The 20,328-nt window shown below is 34.2% G+C and overlaps 2 protein-coding genes and 1 non-coding gene across 3 annotated transcripts; 1 reads left to right on the top strand and 2 right to left on the bottom strand.

Annotated features, from left to right (window-relative positions):
- The first annotated feature begins 755 nt into the window (after positions 1 to 755).
- On the top strand, positions 756 to 829 carry TRNAV-AAC. The gene has a single exon. It is a non-coding gene; the product is annotated as a tRNA-Val (tRNA).
- Positions 830 to 1,635: 806 nt separating this feature from the next.
- Positions 1,636 to 5,190, bottom strand: LOC122282722 (RHOMBOID-like protein 2). The gene is made up of 5 exons (XM_043094719.1): positions 4,584 to 5,190; positions 3,723 to 3,886; positions 3,104 to 3,267; positions 2,498 to 2,748; positions 1,636 to 1,999 (listed from the first exon to the last, which is right to left on the bottom strand). The coding sequence occupies exons 1-5, from the start codon at positions 4,853 to 4,855 to the stop codon at positions 1,885 to 1,887; spliced, it is 966 nt and encodes a 321-aa protein (XP_042950653.1). The 5' UTR covers positions 4,856 to 5,190; the 3' UTR covers positions 1,636 to 1,884.
- A 3,966-nt stretch (positions 5,191 to 9,156) lies between these two features.
- LOC122282974 (60S ribosomal protein L24-like) lies at positions 9,157 to 11,241 on the bottom strand. The gene is made up of 5 exons (XM_043095072.1): positions 11,099 to 11,241; positions 10,425 to 10,500; positions 10,196 to 10,297; positions 9,904 to 10,052; positions 9,157 to 9,512 (listed from the first exon to the last, which is right to left on the bottom strand). The coding sequence occupies exons 1-5, from the start codon at positions 11,107 to 11,109 to the stop codon at positions 9,356 to 9,358; spliced, it is 495 nt and encodes a 164-aa protein (XP_042951006.1). The 5' UTR covers positions 11,110 to 11,241; the 3' UTR covers positions 9,157 to 9,355.
- Positions 11,242 to 20,328: the final 9,087 nt, after the last annotated feature.

Below are 20,328 nucleotides of genomic sequence, written 5' to 3'. Positions count from 1 at the left end.
ACTGAAAGAGAAAATATATTTATAACTGTGAATTATATAATTGTTTTGTAATTATTTTGAAAAAACAAATAATATATTAAATTTATATGAAAAAATTAATATTTTAATAGTAAAATTTTACTCTTTTTCAAAACGATTATATAATGTTTACACACTTTACAATTATATACAGAGTCACTCGTTAAAAATAAAACTTTTATAATTCTAAAATATCCAGGACAAAAATAAATAAATAGCCCACCTCATAAGAAACGGGTTGGAAATCAGACATTTTGATTATATTCTTGAGGTTATCGGGCTGACCCGCCCCGATATATGATTATCCTCATTATCTGAATGATCAATTATGTGTTAAAACGAAGTCATTAAATTTTGATTAAAATAAAAATAAAATCTTAAGTGGGTCAGGTCGAAAATTTTAATTTTTTAAAAACAATATTTGGGTTGGAAATTTAGCCGGTTAATCTTCGACCCATTCGGCGGGGTGAACAGTTCTGCATAAGCAAGGATGTCAATTGTCAAGCACGAGATCCAACTTTTATAAATGATTGTTGTAGTCGTGAATGCATAAACGTCGTAAAGTTATTTTAAAAAATGAATAAAATATAAAATTTATATTTAAAAATAATTTTTTAATAATAGACTGACTCCATTCTTTCTTAGAGTGACTATACAGCGTTTACTCATTCAATGGTACTAACTTCTTAGCAAGAAGAAGATTTATTTTATATTTATATAGAGTTTCGGCATGTTCAGGTTTCGTGGTGTAGTTGGTTATCACGTCAGTCTAACACACTGAAGGTCTCCGGTTCGAACCCGGGCGAAGCCAATGTTTTCCACATTTTGCCTTTTTATATTATATTTATCATTATTTTTACCGATCCCAGCCCATTACATTGGGCTCTTCTGCAAGAGCAATATGGTCCAATGGGTTCATCTAAAGTACTGAACTTCAGGCCCAAGAACGGTATTGTATGTCAAAGCCCAAAGGGGTTTTCAATCCTGATGCTGTGATTGGATGGATTGATTTTGCGGGGAAAAGAGGAAAGAAATGGGTAGAGGATTTGGGAGGAATGCAGAACTTCCCAAAAGCATTATTTTGTAGATTTTTATAGTGGTTCCAAAAGTTACCTTATCAAGAAAATAACTACGAAAGAAATGTTTAAGAGAAATCGTTGGAAGACAATTTCCTCATTCAAAGGAGAGGTCAATCATGTTCCATGTGCCGCCCTTAAAATCTAAATAATAAAAAATAAAAAAATAAAATAAAATTCCAGGTTCATTTATTTGATCCTTTTGGCCAAAACTCAAGTTATTGCTACGTGATCTAAAAAAATTACACTTAAATCTCGTAAGATCTTCCATACCAAATAATAAAAATCTCTATCTGGAACTCATTTATTAAGGCTGGCATCTCTTTTCCGAACTATTTTAAAAAAGAACAAGCGAACCCCAAGCACATGGAAAGTTGAAAGGTCGTAGAACTACCTATACAAGAATATTTCCTATAGAACTACCTATACAAATTAAAATTTCATCACAAGAATACTTCCAGAAACAAACACAGCATTAGCCACCAAGAATAGAGAGAGAGAGAGAGAGAGAGAGAGAGAGAGAGAGAGAGAGAGAGAGAGAGAGAGAGAATAGAAATACATTGTCTAATAACTCGATAGTTTGTGTCAATTGGAAAGACTACTACCTATATACTGTTCCCAACATTACATTCTCGATGTCAACAATTAACTATGAAAATATATGCCTGTGTATGAATGAAAGCAACCCAATGAAAGAGTAAAAAATATATACCATAGACTAGTTGGGGAGGACAAAAAATTGGTAATTTGGAGATGAAAGGTACAGGAAGTTAAGAGACATAGCAAACTTTCATCGGTTTCCACAGTTCCATTGGGAGGTAGGCACACAACTAAGATAATGGCACCAGCTGCAGTGATTGTTTCCATTTTCTCCTTTAAACAGCATCATCAATCCCACAGTAAATCTGCAATTTGAAAAAATATGTAAATTACGTTCTCATAGAAGTGCATCATATATGCTTTATTTGCCATGAAACTCCCAACTCAGAACAATAAAGAAAAAGAAAGTAGAAGACCCATATATGACCAGAATTGAGCTCCCAATTAAGATAAGAAAATAGGCATGTCACATGTGGCTACCGATATTGAAGAGAGAGTGGGGCATTCTTTAGAAATTAAAATCTATGGCATTTGAAGAGAGCAACTTTTGTTTATCAGGTACCTGATTTGAATGTGGGGTGTAATCATTCCTAATGACAATCAACTTAAGTTTCCTATGCTCTTTCAACGTTTTGTCCTTAATTTTTCCCATTTATGTAAGGTCACTTTGTTATTTGATGTTTCATCAAATGAGTGAAATCCGCCAATCAAGTGTCGGGTAACACTATAGAAAGCAAAATAGACAAATCAGACCGCCTGGGAATTCCAGATGCTAAATTAGAAACGGGGGATGAGAAACTCACCCAACAATCAGTAAGACCAGGGAAAGAACCCCAAGAACATATTGGTAAGGCTTGTACTTGGAACAGACACTGGAATTAGCAGGAAGATACTGACTTTCCGCCCACCCAAATTGAGGTTGAGGTAGCAAAACAAATCCAAGGAGAAAACCTGTTAAGAATCCTCCAATGTGGGCAAAGTTATCAACGTGAGGAAGAATTCCAACTGCCAAGTTAATGACAATGATGAAAATAAGGGTGAATAGAGCAGCAGCCTACAATGGCAAAAGACGAGGCAAAGTTAATGGCTAGTAACGTCACCAAATATTGCATAAAATATAGAATGCCAAATGCAAACAGAGACAAGCCATTAAATCGTTAAAGCCTTTCTCAAAATTTAACTCCATTATTTTTGCCCAAAATTTTATCTTGCCTAATAGTTCGAATGGTCTCAGAATCAGAAATGAGGAGGCCCTCTACTATAATGGAAATACAATGTATAAAAATCATCATCTTTGTACTTGCTCCTCATATATCAAACCTCAGGCAAGACACAACATAGATAATGATGCCAAAGAAAGTGACAACGACGACAACGATGATGAAAACAACCAAGAACTAGTAGCAAACCTTCTTGCTATAAACTGTCCAATTAGTTATAAGCTCCGACAACATTGCTCCAAGAAGGCCAAACAAAGCACCAGATGCACCAACAGAGATATTGTTTTGAATAAAGAGGGAAGATAGTATGCTCCCGCCAAATCCAGACAACAGATAGAGCATACCAACTCGCACTGAAAGATAACAACCGAAATAAATATATCTTAGAATGCTTGAAAATGAGAAGGAAATCAGCAAAAAAATGAAGGAACTGAATAAGAACTTTGCAAGGGGCCAGCTCTGGGATAGTGTACGTGCATAATCACGGCAGTGAGAATACACAAAAGGTTTTCTTTTGTTTTTGTAGCATTGAGTGCACAATTAAATCGGACAGCAAACAAATCTGTTTGCAGTCAGATTTATACATGAAACAGAATTGGAAAATATCCAACTCAGATGTATACCTCCTGTATACTTTGGCAATGCCTATATTTATATCAATAAAATATCTTCTTACTTATTAAAAAAAAAAATCCCATTTTATTGAAAATAATGACGAATTATTGATTAACCTCTTTTTTTCCAATTACACTTAGTTGATGTAGGTATAGGTTTAAATTCAAGCCACAGGGGAAAAAACACAACATACTGAAACCAAATTGCTGTTCTAGGCGAATCCCAATAAAGACCAAGCTCAACATGTTTGCAACCAGGTGAATGACACCTGCATGCAACCAGATACAACTGAGAAGCCTCCATCCTTGATGCTGGTAGACTACCTTGTACCACTCCAGAGCTCCTAATTTATCCAATCTGCAATGTTGGAATATAATAAGAGTTAAGATATTACCGTAACTATACTCTGTGTGTGTGTGTGTGTGTGTGTGTGTGTGGTTTGTTTGGGGGGCGAATTAATCCAAATGATAATTTTTTTCCCTCAAAAGTATCCAGTAGAAGTTGTTCTCCACCACTTCTCTTAGAACAACTCAAAGTACAATAGGACTAATTACTGCTAAAATTCACTCCTGTAAAGCCCAAGGGAGGTAAAGAGAAAGAATTTCTGTTTCTCACAAACCACTACACCATCTAAACTCATTGTCAGTATGGGGTATCACAACTAGTGATGACTCAATGTAAAAAGGTAGACCACTGGAACAGGAAATTAGAAGGAATAGTACACTAAAGAATCTTCTCTATTTATCCAAATGAAAAGATAACTTGCAATTAAAATCCCTCAACAAAACAAAAAAAGAATTAGCTAGCACTGCTAATGACTCGTGGGATTGACTTCAATCTTTTATATTTAACACGTGATGGCACGTCGAATAGACCACCTCAAACCCGCTAAAGATAAATTAACCCACCAACGACGATGAAAGTATGACAAACAAGGATCGGTTATATGTATTTAACTCCTCTTTCTACCCAAGATTAATTCAGATAAAATGGAAGCAACAATTAAATTTTCACAAAAGAAAAAATAAAAGATTGGAGAAGCCAGAAAATTCACGTAGAAGAAGAGGGCCCGAAGAGAGGATTCTCCTTGAGAGGCTGGAACGAGAGCCTGCCAAGAAACCTGGCCACACAAGCCCCTTCAGAACTCTGATGGTTCTTTGGGCAGTCGTTGATATACATAGCTACCACGAAGACAGCAACATTGGCCGCCACAAACATTGGGATCAACCATGAAGTCCATTCCTGATCCGAGTTACCGACATAGTAATTGTTGTTGGTCCTTCTGGCCTTTGCCCCTCCTCCTCTTTCCAGATCAGCGCTGGACATTGTCTCTCTCTCTCTCTCTCTCTCTCTCTCTCCGAAACTCCTTTTCGATATATGGGAGGTTGTTGGTCCTTTTCGATCTATAGAAGTCGAAGGTTTCAGATAATCCCTTTATATTTCGGAGAGAACTAATAATAATAATGGAGAAAAGGTTAGATTGAGAAGTGTTATGGATTGGAAGAAAATCAATCAAACGGGATGTTGAGAGTCAGAAGGAGTTGTTTTGCAAGCAAAGGTTGCAGATCAACCGTTGTTTCCCTCTCCGTATCAGAGACTCTCTCCCGCTGGCTGGCCAGCTTTCGTAGGTTGGGCGATGATAAGATGGCCGACAGTTTAGGTTTCGGAAATATATTTACACATTAATAATGTTATTTATCCCCTCTATTTTATTTTCTCATTTTGACTAATTACGTATTTAATTTTTTTTTCTTTTAATTATTGATTAATAAAGTCACTATCAATGTATTGATATTTTTTTATATTTAAAAAATTATATTTTTAAAAAATAGAAAAAAATATATGAATTAAAAATTTTAAAAAGAGAATTTGGGCTAGGGCACACCCTCCGGTTCGTGCTGGACATCACCCTAGCACACTTATAAATATTTTATAAAATAAAATTCACAATCTAACTAGATGAAATTAATGTCGCTAGCTAATCAAACATGTTAAAATACGTGAAATGTTGTTTTCATTTAAATTTGGTTTTTTCGTTATTTTTATCAAATAATTTTTTATTTAAGTGATTAGTGTAAAAAGTTATTTAAATTTGTTGTGAAAATATAATTGATGGAATCAACCTTAGTTCTGCATAATTAATATTATGGATTACTATATATTTATGATAGAAATCCCTTCGAACTGTATGACAAGCTTAAAAGAGACCTATGTTTCTTTTCAAAAAAAAAAAAAAGAGACCTATGTTTGGTGTGGTAATTAGAAAAGAATAATATTATATATAATTGTTGAGTATATAAATATTGTGTAATCGTTTAAAAAAATAGTAAAATTTATTATTAAAATTTATTTTTTTACGTGAGATTGGTATTTATTTATTTATTTATTTTAAATTGTGTAATATTTATAATTCCAAATATCATTTGTCGTTCAAAACGTGTATGAACTCCTCGTGACAGCCTGGGTTAACGCATACTGTGCGTGCGTGCGGGAGAACCGCAGACAGCAAATGCAAATCTGCCCGCAATTAGCGTGCGAATTTGGCGAGAATTTGGTCGACGTTAGGGGACTCGCACAAGTTGGCTATGTTGCTTAGAAGTTTAGAACCAAGCGTCTGTTGAGTAGTTTGGCATCAAGGTGGGGACTGGGGGGTGGTGCTAATGAGTTTAGACTCTCAGTGCAATCATGTTATAAAAGAAACAACAAAGCCTCTTTTGGTCGGTTATGACGTTCTCACTCACAACGACTACAAATAATAAAGACACGTCAGTCATCAACATCTAAATTTTATGAACCACATTACACACGATAGCAAAATAAAATACCCAATTATTGCTTCAGTGAAACCACCGAATACACTTGCACTCTTTTGCGCAACACCTTCCTTGCACTCTACACTGCCGCACATCCACAACCCATCGCAGCCCTCCTGTCCCGCGAAACTCTAGCTCGTCCGATATAGTGTTTGCGAGTGACCAAAAACCACATATTCCTTCTTTGTTTCAGTTCCACTTCACTCTCAAAGCCCCAAACGAGCAACTCTCTCTCTCTCTCTCTTTCTCTTTTTTAATCAAATCTCGTCAATCTTTACAAGGTTGGAATCGGTCGTTATCTCTCCCACCCCTCCTCATTTTTCTTTTTATTTGTGAGTTATGGTAGTCGATGTTTCCACATTTGAGTCATGCCCTTGTCCCCAATATCTTTTAGACTTTACTCACCTTCATCATGTTTTCCCTACAGTTGATTGGAACATTTTATGCTTACGATATGATACGTTTGTGCTTTTGTTGTGTAGTGAATTCGTCATTCTTTAATTTTGGGCTAGAGTTTGGAATTTATTTAATTTTTTATCTAATGGGGAAGTGGGTTTTTGCCGTATAGAGCTTACGATCTGTTATCTGCAAATGAGTTTTAAGATGAGAGGAGATAACTTTGCAAATGAGTTTGTTTTTACTATCCTATCAAATGGTGCTGATGGAGAGAGAGAGATATATATATATATATATATGGAAAACTGATTGTTACTCTGTAGTGCAGTCATAAGGTTGGAAAATAAAACGTCTACATGACACACGATAATTGAATGCCGTTTTTAAAGGAAAAAAGGTTGTGCCTGTTGGAAGATATTCTCACGAAACAAAAGGCTGCCATTGGCAGAGACAAGAACCAAACTTAATATAAAGACTATTAGAGAGGCTCGTTTATCTTCACCATACGAGCCCAACAATATCGAATAAAGTCCATTCGGGAAGTCCAATGGATTGAAAGACTATGGGCATACCATACGCATGCCATCACGAAACCACACTAACTAAAGAGATTAATATGATAACCGTCGTCAATAAAAGACGTTATCTCTTAAGAAAATAACTCGCTTGCTATATGATAATCCATTACTCTTCCAAATGTCTTGGGAACGCTATAATCAAATTTTCGATATTTAAAAAAATAATTAAACTATCATTATCAGTGATAATCCACATCTATATAAAAGAGTCAAAATTAACAATTCAAGGTAACTTTTTAATCTATCATTACAAGACTATTTATATATTTCTAATTTAGTCATTGGAGGGGCACCAGCCACCAGGTACACGGAGCCACCGTCTTTTACTATCACATATTAGCGATCAAGATCAGTCGAGAGTGAAACACGTTCAAAACATCTACGTTGTTGATTGTCTACCAAAGTTGAAAAGAATAAAAAAAACAAAGAAAGAAACCAGAAACCAAACAATATGGCGATCAAAGCTGTGATTTATTCAACAGCTTCAAACGGACTTGCTCGATTGCCCAGAAAAAGAGAGCAAAAACTGGACCTGCTCTAGTTCATATTTTTCTTGAATATCTGTGGAGAACTATTTTAGCAGTGTCTTTCCATGGATGGATTACAGGACTGTATAAACCGTATAAGCAATTATCCTAGTTTATTGTGCCATCACGATTAGTAAGGGAAAATATTTTGTATGGATCTTGTGAAAGTGGTAAAAAATATTACAAAAAACAAGTAGTTAATGATAGCCTTAAACTTCTTTTTATTTAGTTTTTGTTTTTCTTTTACTTATTGAATTTGGATTAAAAATATTAAAACATAACTTTCTTACATAATCTAAAAGAAAATAAATTCGATCAACTAACGTAATCATATAATTTAATTAAAAATAAATTTAATTTTATAAAAGAGGAAAAAAAAAATTAGATAATAAAGCAGTGGGAAATGAAGTGTAAGGGTGTATCATTACCCCAAAAAAATTATTCTAGACAAATATCAACTTTGTCTGTCGGACAAAGCAAGAACATAATATAATAACCTAAGATCAAATGAAAAAGATCTACCTGACTATCGTTCAGGGTAACACAAGTTTGTATTGGTATGTGGAGTACTGGGATGGGTTAAATCTGGAAAATCCAAATTGAGGAATCCAAATCTAACGCGTGATAGTTTTGAAGGTCTAATGTGCGGCAAAGACTGTGCACAAGTGATTCTACACGAAACTTCAAATGATGTATCAGAAGAAAATTGTTTGATGTAATGGATGGTAAGGGCTAGTATGTCTTGGAACTTTACAATCCAACCATGTTCATACTTGACATGTGGGAAGTGCTGAAGACTGTCTTATGCAGGCAACATTGAAAACTTTTTAACTCCTCCCGGAGTACAAATGATGTAACACTCCCATCGTATTACTACAGACCATGTAATTAAAATCTTCTATATAAAATCAATTTTAATTAACATGACATCATATTATAAAATGAAAGTAACCAATAACATGAGAGACTGATAATTTGATCACCTTGAACTTGAAAGTGCAATCGCAGAATACAAGATATGCAATTCGCCCAATAGATTTACCATTTGTGAGGGTCGAGTTGTTCTCTCGTCAAAGCCCCCTTGGGAATATTGAGATGGGTGAATAATTCAAGGAGTACGATGGAACTGGACATCTATGTGAAGGAATGAAGAAGACACCAGCTTGATTCACGTGTTGTCACCAAAGATAATTTACTTCAGGCTAGGTCAAAGAACACAGGTTTCTTGGTTTTGCTAACTAGAACTTCTGCTAGCAAATAGATGTCACCAATACACGAATCACCAAGGCAGGCTCACAAACAAGGCTAAAATCTAAGTCAAAAACTGATGCTATGCCAATGTCTAAACGTAAAAACAATACAAAACCGAGCTTCTTCCAACAAAATGTAATGTGAAGAATTCCAAAAGAAGCTTTGCAACAAAGCAAAACACTCCATACATAAAGTTCAGAAAGATGGACACTTCTAATGGTTTTTATACTGCCACAAAGAGAAATAAGATGTAAAAGGAGTTCAACGCTTTCCACCACCACCTCCTAGCTTGGGGCCCTTTGGTGCAGCTCCCTTGGGAACATTACCCTTGTTTGATGTCTTCTGTGTCTTGGCCGTCAGCTCTGCTTTCTTCGCCTTCTTCTCATCCTTAGTTTTCTTAATCCTCTCTTTGATCTCACTGGAAATTTCAAAAGTTGTCAAAAAATGGGTGATAAAAATATATAACCAAAGCTATTAATTTTTATTTTTTTAATGTCTGGGAACCTCTCCAAGGCAAGACCTTTCGGACCTACCCTTACAGAGTAAACCCCGGTCCAGTGCACTATACCCTCAAAAATTTCCCTACATGAAACTAGTTAAATTGCTGGCTTTTCACCAGGGAGTATGGCTCCAAAGTATTCTTTGCAACCATGAGGTGTTGAACCTTGAAGTGAGTGATACCTCAAGACCAAGGCATTCACCACTTGGGCCAACCCCTTGGGGCTAAATAACTTGGCTGAGTGCCAAAATCAATTTATCTAACACCTCAAGCTTTAGCAAATCATCAAAGTACGGGTTGAATCCAATACCGGAGAGCAGCTTCGCGTGCAGCATCTCTGACTTCTGGCTTCTCAGCTCGTTTCTTTTGTATGACTTCCAAGGTGGCACCAACAATAGACCTTGAATAAGGCTTCTTGGCAGCACGGCGCTTCTTTTTCACAGCCTCAGCAGCAATGTCCTGTTGAGGAACAAAACCTTGAATCAATAACTAGATCACCAAGAACTAGGCATTATGACACACAACCCCGATGGGTCACACCAGGCCCAAAATCAATCGGTTCTAAAAATCTCAAAAGGCGAAAACTCTAACATTAAACCCACCTTCTTATGTTGTTTCCTGTACATGGCTGTCCATGTAAGCTTCGATGGCTTCAAGCGATTGTGGAAATACCTCTTGCATTTTGAATTGGCAAAGAGGAAAACCTTCCGCAATCAACAAGGAGCATGATTCAGTACAGATATATCTTATGAGACAGGAAGTTAAAAGTGAAAATAAAAGCAAACAAAGAGTTCCAAAAACTGGACTAAAAAGCCACCAACATTAACTTACCTGAGAATCAGACCGGACAAATCTGATACCCTTACCAGGGTATATCTTAGCACCACTGAAGCGGCAAAGTTCAGTCCTAAAATACCAAAATCACACGATGAATCACACCAGGTTGAACCAGAAATGAAGGCACTTATAGTACATTCAAATTAATCAGAAAATAAAAACTTAACTATGACACAATTAGCATAGGACACACAAAGGGGAAAAGATTTTCCGCAAACGGGTTTCATAGGGCAACACCAATAGAGTACAGTTACAAGTAATCGACCCCCACAAAATAACAAAATGATTAAATTTAAGAAAAATGACAGAATAGTAGCACCGCATCATTCCCATTCTGCTTCTCCAGCTTGATTCCCAAGTGATTTTTATTTATTAGCATTCTGATGGAGTTTTCATTTTTTATTATTGTCCAATTCTTCATTTTTCTATGCAGGAATTTTTAGGAAGTAAAATTGTTTGTTCGAAATCTTGAAAAGATCATTAATCTACAATAAATTAACGCCAATCGATTTTCTAGCCTTCATGGGAGCTATTTTCAATTTTAAAAGTTTCACGTTTTCGGATCTAGAAAGTTCGCGGAACGTTAAATTTGGGCGAACAATATGCATTCAATTGAATCAATAATGAAAATCGAAAGTATTCACAGAGAGACAGAGAGAGAGACGTACTTGAGAACCATGGCTGCCGAAGATGATGGTGAGCCGCTTGTACCAAAACCCCTTTTGTGTTGCAGAAACCCTAGCACCAATTTAAAGCGAGCGGCTTCGAAAAAATTTTGAGCTGTTCTTAAAGGACCAAAACGACGACGGCTTTAGTTAGTCCCGGCCCTCCCGGGACTGGAATTATTGGTGTTTTTTAAAATAATAATAATAATATTATTATTATTATTTGAGCACTCCCAATCTTCCTCCTATTCTTTAAAGTATATCATCCAAAAAAAAAATTTATTTTATATACCGACTTTTACGATATATAATCTACCAACTTATCTATTTTTTCTTTATATCATTTAAATATTATTATAGCGCCCCAGCCCTTACTTGTAATTTGGTGATGACTGAGACTTTGAAACGTGTAATACAAGACTACATACCCCTCATACATAACGGATAATATGCATGCTCATAGATAATCTAACAATATGCAATAAAATTTTAGCAGAATACAATAAAAAGGTAATGAGAAATCTAAGCAACATCATAGGCAATTGCAAAATATATTGTATAAAAAAAGAACTTTTATCCCCAAACTTGTCCCAAATACCAACATTCCATAATAAGAGATTTTCCAAACATAATCAGAGTTTGCAAATTTTCAAAACACAAGATCAAAATATTTATCTCTTTTACTTTATTTTCTTATAGCGGTTCGTCCTTTACTCACTTCTCTAAATCTCAATCTTTATCCCTATTATCGAGACATCGAAACTCCTCAATAAACTGAAAGATTTTAAAGATGTCCTGATCTATAGCCTCCAAGTGCTCCAAAATATTGGGCTCGAGTCTATTGATGTTCATCTTAGGCACGATCCTCTCCGGAGGAAGGGGTGTCGTTCTCTTCCTCTTGGTCATTGTCATTCTCCTCTACTTCTGTAACAACTTCTACAATTTCAAGACATGAATGATAGTAGAAAATGTAATAATAAGATGTCAAGAAATCTCAATAAGTAATTACACAACATACCATAGTTAACACTACCATACAAGAGGTATATCATGTAATCCATACATGGACATGTACTTGACACATGACATAAATGAAGACTTGACTTATGCACTTGACCTTTTTCAAAAAACACGTAACAGAATTCTTTAACTTTTTGAAAAACATACTTTTATCATTATTTTTATCTTGTTTAATCACGTGATCCGGAAGATATAATATCATATCACATGATTCACCTCATGTGATCCAAAGCATATAATGTAGGCACGTGGTCTTGTTCTTAAAATACTTATGGACACATCACGGCTCTCATATGCACCCACTAACGTCAAGTTAGTGGGTGCATATCATAGTAACACGATAGTATTTCGTCAAGTTTTTTGCTTTAGTCATGGCACCCACTAGTGTTAGATGCTACTTCACTCTAGCATCATTTTAAAAGAATCCATTCAAGATATGCAGATGATTCTTTGTCAACTCAGGGATTACCACTCCATTCTTAAGTCCTCCAGAGTGGACATAAGAGTTCTACTAGGACATTCCCTCACCCTAACATTTGGGGTCATGATAAAACTTTTATTTAAAAACGTTACTTTATTTCCAAAACACTTTTTGTTTTTGAAAAGCGTTTTTCTTTGAAAATCACTCTTCCCAAATGCATATGACATAAGACTCAAGACATATACTCTTATACTTGAAATGCCGTGCATGAAATAACCATGCATAACACATTTGATTCATAGCATGATAACATATAACACATGAGATATCAAATTGCATACTTGGAACCATGAAATTAAGCCTTGGCCAAAACATGCATCCATAAAATCATGAGAAATCATTACTCAAACATGTTTAAAATTTATCCAAGATACTTAGAAATCATGATATAGTAAAATAAGACATAAAATCATAGCATTTGAACAAGATCCGAATCAATCGAGGCATGGTAAAACAGAATCATCAAGAATCTTAAAACCTTAATATATTTTTTTCTCAAAACCGAAACATGTGAAACATTTTATCACCATTTTTTATCATAAATCGATTCATATTAATCATTCCATATTCATATTCAAAATTCATGTAAGAGTATTCAATCAAGCAAACAAAAATAGCAACCAAAACAACAATAACAATAAAAAGGATTTACACAAATATATGCAAGTATTAACCAATAGCAAGTTGAGCATATATTTACAAAAGTCCAACGATTTAAAGTAGTAAAAATCTGGAAATACAACATAATCTTATTAGAAATTCATACACAAAACCCTAAATTCCGAAAATGTGAGTGAGGATGAGTGTAGGGTGCTTTTCGAAATCTTTTTCTCAAAACAAAAACCTTAGAGCCAAAACTTTTTGAAAATTCAAACCCTAGTTTTTCTTCCAAGTGAAAAATGAAACTTAAGTCCTTCCAAAACTCGTGTTTCCTATGCTCAAATTACCAAAGTCATTCAGGTTTCTTCTTCTCTCTAGGAGTGAAATCCTAGTTTTTCTTTTTCAAGCAAAATCGAAACCTTGATCCTACAAACTTGTGTTTCTTTTATCCAAAACCCATAGGTATATAGGGTTCATTATTTATTGAAGAGAAAACCCTAGTTACCCAAGTGAAAGTATGTGGTTATGAATAAAAGAGTTGAAACCGAATGAGAATAAGAAATTTCCCTCTTGGTTATGCGTGTGTGCGCGTGTAAGATAGTGAAATGATTCTCACCTCATTGAGCTTCTTCCCTAGCCGAAAGGTGTAGGGTATTCTCCTTGCGGTTCTTAATTTGGAAAAAGTGAAATGGTAGTGTTTGGGTGACAATAAAGTAACAAGAAAGTGAAGAGAAAATGTTGGGTCGAGAGATAACTTGTGTATGCCGAAATCTTTACGAGCAACAAATGAAATTTTGAGCAAAAGACCTTCCCTATTTCTGTCATGTCTTTATATAATGCCTCCAATCCTATTTTTAAATGACAAAGGTCATTTCATGGATGCCACTTGGCACCTTAGACAAAAAGCCCTTACCTCTTCCCTAGATCAACATTGAAAAACCAAAAGCCTTCCTCTATGGGTGGCGTGTGGCCTTCCCCAACTGGTTCTCTCTCTTTCTCACTTTCCCTTTATGCCATTCATTTCATGTCTAGGTTCAATGAACTAGGTGGTTTAAGGGTAAAATCACAAATTCAAATCCTTCTTGTAACTACTTCACCAAGTGCATCGATGCTATGTGGCAAATTGTGTGTTTCTTGCTTTGGCCGAAAACCCTAGATCTTTTCTAGGTGATTTTTTGCCTTCCAAAGACAAGTTTCTTGGCCTTCCCTATTCATACCATCGCCTTCTCTCTCTCTCTCCTATTGCTCTTCCAACATTTTTCTAAAACATGACTCTTCCTCTTCGCAAATAAGATCTCCTTGGAACTCCAAAAGTCTTCCTTTTACTCTCCACACGCTTGACAAGTGTCAACTTAGTCTTTCCTACCAAAAGAGGCTTGTAAGCCCTAGCTTTAGGTGAAATCATCCTCCATTCAACCTTATAGAACCTCATGCATGTACGACAAATGTAACAGCCCGCTAGAAATTCAATTGTGAAATTTCTATTAACTTTAGGAACCTCGTGAAGACCCCATAAGTTTTCATAAATCCATTAATTGTATAGGTTTTTGTCTAACTACATAGTTAGTGTTATTATTTACTATAGTATCAGAAGTGTGTTTTTGATTATTGGAGATAGTTAGAAGTGTCAAAATGTATTATGGTTTGTGCCATTAGATTCGGAGGGTTATTTAAGGTCTTATGGCGCAATAACTTTTTTTCATATTTTCGGACAAAACGTCTATTCAAAACTGTAGATATTATTGGATAAAAATATTTTAAACTAATTTTGTGGATATTATTAGATAAAAATATTTTAAGCTAATTTCGTGGATATTATTGGGTAAAAATATCTTGAATTGATTTTTGTAGATATTATTAGGTAAAAGAGTCCTAAACTCCACTCTCACTCCGGGTAAGAGAGTCCTACACTTAACTCTCACTTCGGGTAAGAGAGTCATGCACTTAACTCTCACTCCGGCCTCATCTCTTCCATATCTCATCCATAAGTATCTCCAGCCACCCCTCCCCACGAAATTATCTTCATTTATACTTTCCATTAAAAGAATATCAAACACTCTCTCTCGGACAGCTTTTAGGAGTTCTTTTGCACGCCCATTTCAAAGATTTTGTAAGTGTTTTATCATAAAGTCTCCTTCATATAAGTTGTTCCTTTTTTAGTCTAGTTTACGTGAATATCTTATTTGTCCCATTTGAAAATCATTTGATTAGTTAAATATTATGTAAACTATAGAAAGGTCATTCTGAAAGATAAACTAGAAAATATGTTATAGTTTGGAGTTTTTGACCAAACTAATGGATAGATATGGGTTCAAAATTTTTATAGAGTATTGTTAACATGTGTATATGATTATTGGTTGAGGATTTTTGCATGATTAAAGGTTTTGATAAAAGATTTTCTTAGATTTAGAAACTTAGAAACTGGAAGAGGAAAAACAGTTTCTGTTTTGAGAAAGTTTAACTCTTTGGTGGTCTAAACCTATTCCAATGACTTTGATAATTTTATTGGAGGATCCTAAGCATCTTATATACATGTTATATTATTATTTTGAAAATATTTTATGTTAGTTTCAAAGATATGAAATTTTATGCAAAGAGATATTCAAATAAGCCAAAGTGTGGATGTTCTTGGCTAAATTTATGTTTTGGTTAATTTTTAACCATGTGATCTTGAATTAGAAGCTTATATATGTTTTAGGACATTTTTTTAAACCATGTGATGGTTTGGTTTGAAGATCATATATTTATAAGTCATAGATCAAAAGGTTGATCAAAACAAGTTGGAAACAAAAATCAATGGAAATAGCATATGGGAATTTCGGCCCTATGGAGTTTTAATAGTTGTGATTAGTTTTAAATTTTTCTAAATTGATATTTGAGTTAAGGATAAAATTTACATGAGACATGTAAATTTTGGTGATTTTTGGAATTAGTATACAAAATCCTTAAGTTATGGGTAAAACGGTCATTTTCCTACATGTAGAGAGTAAAATAGAAATTTTACTCTTTAAGTTAGTATTTTTCATATTTCAAGTTATTAGTGATTCAGTGCTAACTTTTAGAATCACTAATTACAGTTCCTCGTGATCGCACTTGAGGTTTTATAAGAAATGCGAAGATCGAGGTAAGTTAGCTTTTAACTTACTAGCAGTCTACTGTGTATGTGTGCTAAGTAAAGGAACTACAGTGTATGTATGTGTGTTATCATATATGTCATGCCATGCCAAGTTATCACGTAATTGTCTATTATACAGAATTTATTCTGTCATCAGTCTTTATCTGTTACATAATATATTCTGTCAGGTATTGCTGTACATTACAAGTACATCATGCTAAGTATGCCATCTATTACATGTATGTCAAGTCATGTAATATTCACTGTTGTAAGTATGTCATGTTAAATATGTTGTCTATTATATGCTATGCCATGTTACGAAATATTTCTATCTCAAGTTGGTCATGTATTTCAAGTTATGTTCAAGTCACGTTATGTTACATCAGGTCTTTAGTCATTTCGTATTCCAGTCACGTTTCATCTTGATTACTTATGTATGGGGTCACAACAATTGTGATGCATACACTACGTGAGACACAGCAATTGTGACACGTAGAATACATGGGGCCACAACAACTGTGGAGTATGTATTTACACGTAGAATATATGAGGCCACAACAACTGTAGAGTATGTATTTTTCATGTTAAGTCAAGTTTGTATAGAATACATGAGGCCACAACAACTGTAGAGTATGTATTTACACATAGAATACATGGGACCACAACAATTGTGGAGTATGTATTTTTCATGTTAAGTCAAGTTTGCGTAGAATACATGGGGCCACAACAACTGTGGAGTATGTATTTACACGTAGAATACATGGGACCACAACAGCTGTGGAGTATGTATTTTTCACGTTAATTCAAGTTTCAGAGTAAGTTCATGCTAAGTCAAGTTTCAGATCAAGTTCATGTCAAATTAAGTTCAGTTCATGTTTCAATTTAAGTTATGTCAATTATGCTATGTTGTACGCTAAGTTATACTTTAATTACTTATGAATTTGATTATGCATTTATACTTTTACTGTCATCCATGCATCATTAACTTGTGTGGAATTTTTTTTGTTAACTTACTGAGATTTGTAATCAAATCTCACTTTGGTAGTCCCAACTACCATTCCCCCCGAATGGTAGATCTTGTTACAGGACCTGAAGGAGAATCAGGAGCTGATCAACTAGACACAGTTGACTAAGCGACGGTGCAACATCAATGTTAATATAGTAATTAACGTAAATTACTACTTGTACGATTGAGTTGCATCTCTAGTACTTTTTGGATTATAACCATTTTGGACTAGTGTTGTGATCTTAGTTGTTCAATGGGTTTTTATGTATGAACTATGTTTTAAGTATTTGAGATATTTTCAATTTGGTGCATAGTATTGCTAAAGAAAAAATTTATCCGCTGCGAATATTGCATATTGTTAGATGCATGTTAGGAACATTGCATCTTATATGTCATGAACGGGGGCGGGTAACCTTGTGTTGCATGTCTCGACGCTTCAAATGTTCGTCCGATCCCAAATAGAATTTGGGGGCGTCACAACAAGTGTCTTACCTTACATTTTCCTTAGGTTTCTCATCTAAAAGACCAAATAGTCCCTTAAAACCCATGTGACGCTTACCACATGCCTTAGAAGATATTTTGGGCCTTCCAAACCTAGTATTTTCCTTGATTGCCGAAACTCATATATGTCCTAGATTAAGATCCAAAAGTAAAACTCACTAAAGGCTTTTTGTCTAATCATAACCCATTCACCTCTTATTCAAAACGCTTAGGAAATATTTTCTAAAATAAAATAAAATAACAATAGCAAGAAGGTGCGAGGACTTGGCAAAGTCCAAATTCTCATAATTATACTTCTTAATGTTTTTTATTCGTGTCAATTATGTTTACTAATTACCAATGATAGCCTCATATATTTTAATATTTGCAATATCTCTTCATATATAATATCATATAATTATGTCATATTTTAAATTAATTTAAATTTATAAACCAAACTAAAATATAAATTAATTATAAAAAAGAGATTATATAATAAAAATATTCTCAAAATATATACAATGGGGTTCTTGCACGTCTACAATGATATACAAACCAAATGGAGTCATACGCTTGCTTTTATCCATATAAACCGATTGGAGTCACCCAGCCAACACAACAGCTCATAGCATAATAACAAGAAACATTCAAACATGCTTGCTTTTATATACATGCATGAACTCATATGAATGTGTGAGAACAAGAGATAGGGCTTGAAATAAAAATAGGGAATTTTGGAAAAAAAATGGAGAAAATTAGCAACTGAGGGGAGAGAGAAGTTAATTTACAATGTTTACAGCCATGAATAGTTTCCTCCACATGTAACGAAAGTAAAGTGTAAAATAAAGATGAAATAAAATATTTATTGGACGTCACTTTTATACAAATTTCTTTATATTTTAAAGGCAACTTTATTTTACAGTATCCATTGGGAGTGATCTTACTATATTTATGTTCGGCTTGTTCTCCCATTGTAAGAGATAAATGATATGTACAAATTATAAATAGATAAATTTCATTAACTTTATAAAAATAGATCTTATTTAAAATAAAGTGCGTAAAGACTATTTTTTATTAGTAGGATCTAATTTTTTTTTTAAAAACTTGCATGAGACTTATTTATTTTAAGTAGGGCTATAATCGAGTAGAGCCGAGCCGAGTAGGTATTAGGCGATGGCTTGATTACAGTCCTACTTAAAATAGATAAGTCTTATGCAAGTTTTTTTGGATAAAAAATTAGATCCTATTAATAAAAATTAATTTTTGTACACTTATTTAAATAAAATTTAATTTTTTTTATAAAAATTAATAAAATTTATCTATTTAAAACTTTTACATATCATTCATCTTTTACAACTAGAGAACAAGCTGAACATAAATATAGTAACAATCTTGCTCTGGAGCGGTCATGATTGTTTTGGCCGATAGATCAGCAGCCAATAAGGTATTGACAAGTTAGCAACTTACATTATAACACAATGTACGACTAAACCAGAACATGAGAAAACCCCTGCATCTTTCCCTTCAATTTTGTATTATCCTGCTGTTATCTCCATTGCCCCCCACCCATTTCCACATCTCAACCCTGACGTAGCCACCACGTAGGCAGCCCGACGCCAACCATTTCGACGAAGCAACCACACCCTTAGCTCGACGCCAACGACTCAATCATGCTTTCAACTCCACCCACCATCGTCCTCCAAAATATGTTTTCATTCCTCCATGGTTCTATTTGCCTGCTTGAAATTGCACTTATGTTGTCGTTTTGGTCCTTTAAGAACAGCTCAAATATTTTTCAAAGCCACTCGCTTTAAATTGATGCTAGGGTTTCTGCAACACAAAAGGGGTTTTAGAGCATCTTCAATAGATTAGCCAAAGTTAAATGACATTTTTTATGGAGAGTTTTACTACATACAAGTGAATTGCGTATCAATCTGCCTACTAATATTACTGCATTCATATTCAAAATTCAAATTGACACAATTTTTATTAAAGTTTGACTTTCTTACCAATCACATTGGATGTGTGCGCATATTGATGCGCAGAATCACTTACAATTAGATTTTTTCATTGATGAATATGTGATGAATTTGACTTTTGACTATTCTATTCACATAAGTCTTCACATTGGAATAACTATTTTTTCTTTATATAACAATAAAATAATATAAGATGAATTTATTTTTTCTTTAGATTATCCATTTATTCATTATATAGTAATGACTGATCAATAAATTAAAAACATATTTAATTTTATCATATTTTACTATTCTACTTATTATATGTTAATTAGTAATCATATTCTAATTGATTTAATTGGTTAATGGACATGTACTGTATAGTTCATCAAATTACGGGTACTTGATGCAAGATATCGTGCACAAATCAACCCAGAAGGTTTGATGCATAATTTAATAGAGGTACCTAGAAGAGAGTGAGAGTTATAAAAGAAATAATAAAATAAAAATTTGATAGTGCTACAGTATACATTAAATTTGGTTTTAGTTTTAGAATCATTGTAGCTAAAAGCT

This window comes from Carya illinoinensis, chromosome 11 (genome assembly GCF_018687715.1).
Source record: "Carya illinoinensis cultivar Pawnee chromosome 11, C.illinoinensisPawnee_v1, whole genome shotgun sequence".
Lineage (NCBI taxonomy): Eukaryota > Viridiplantae > Streptophyta > Magnoliopsida > Fagales > Juglandaceae > Carya > Carya illinoinensis.
The sequence above is the reverse complement of the archived record's forward strand: the minus strand, read 5'-3'. Positions and strand labels throughout refer to the sequence as shown.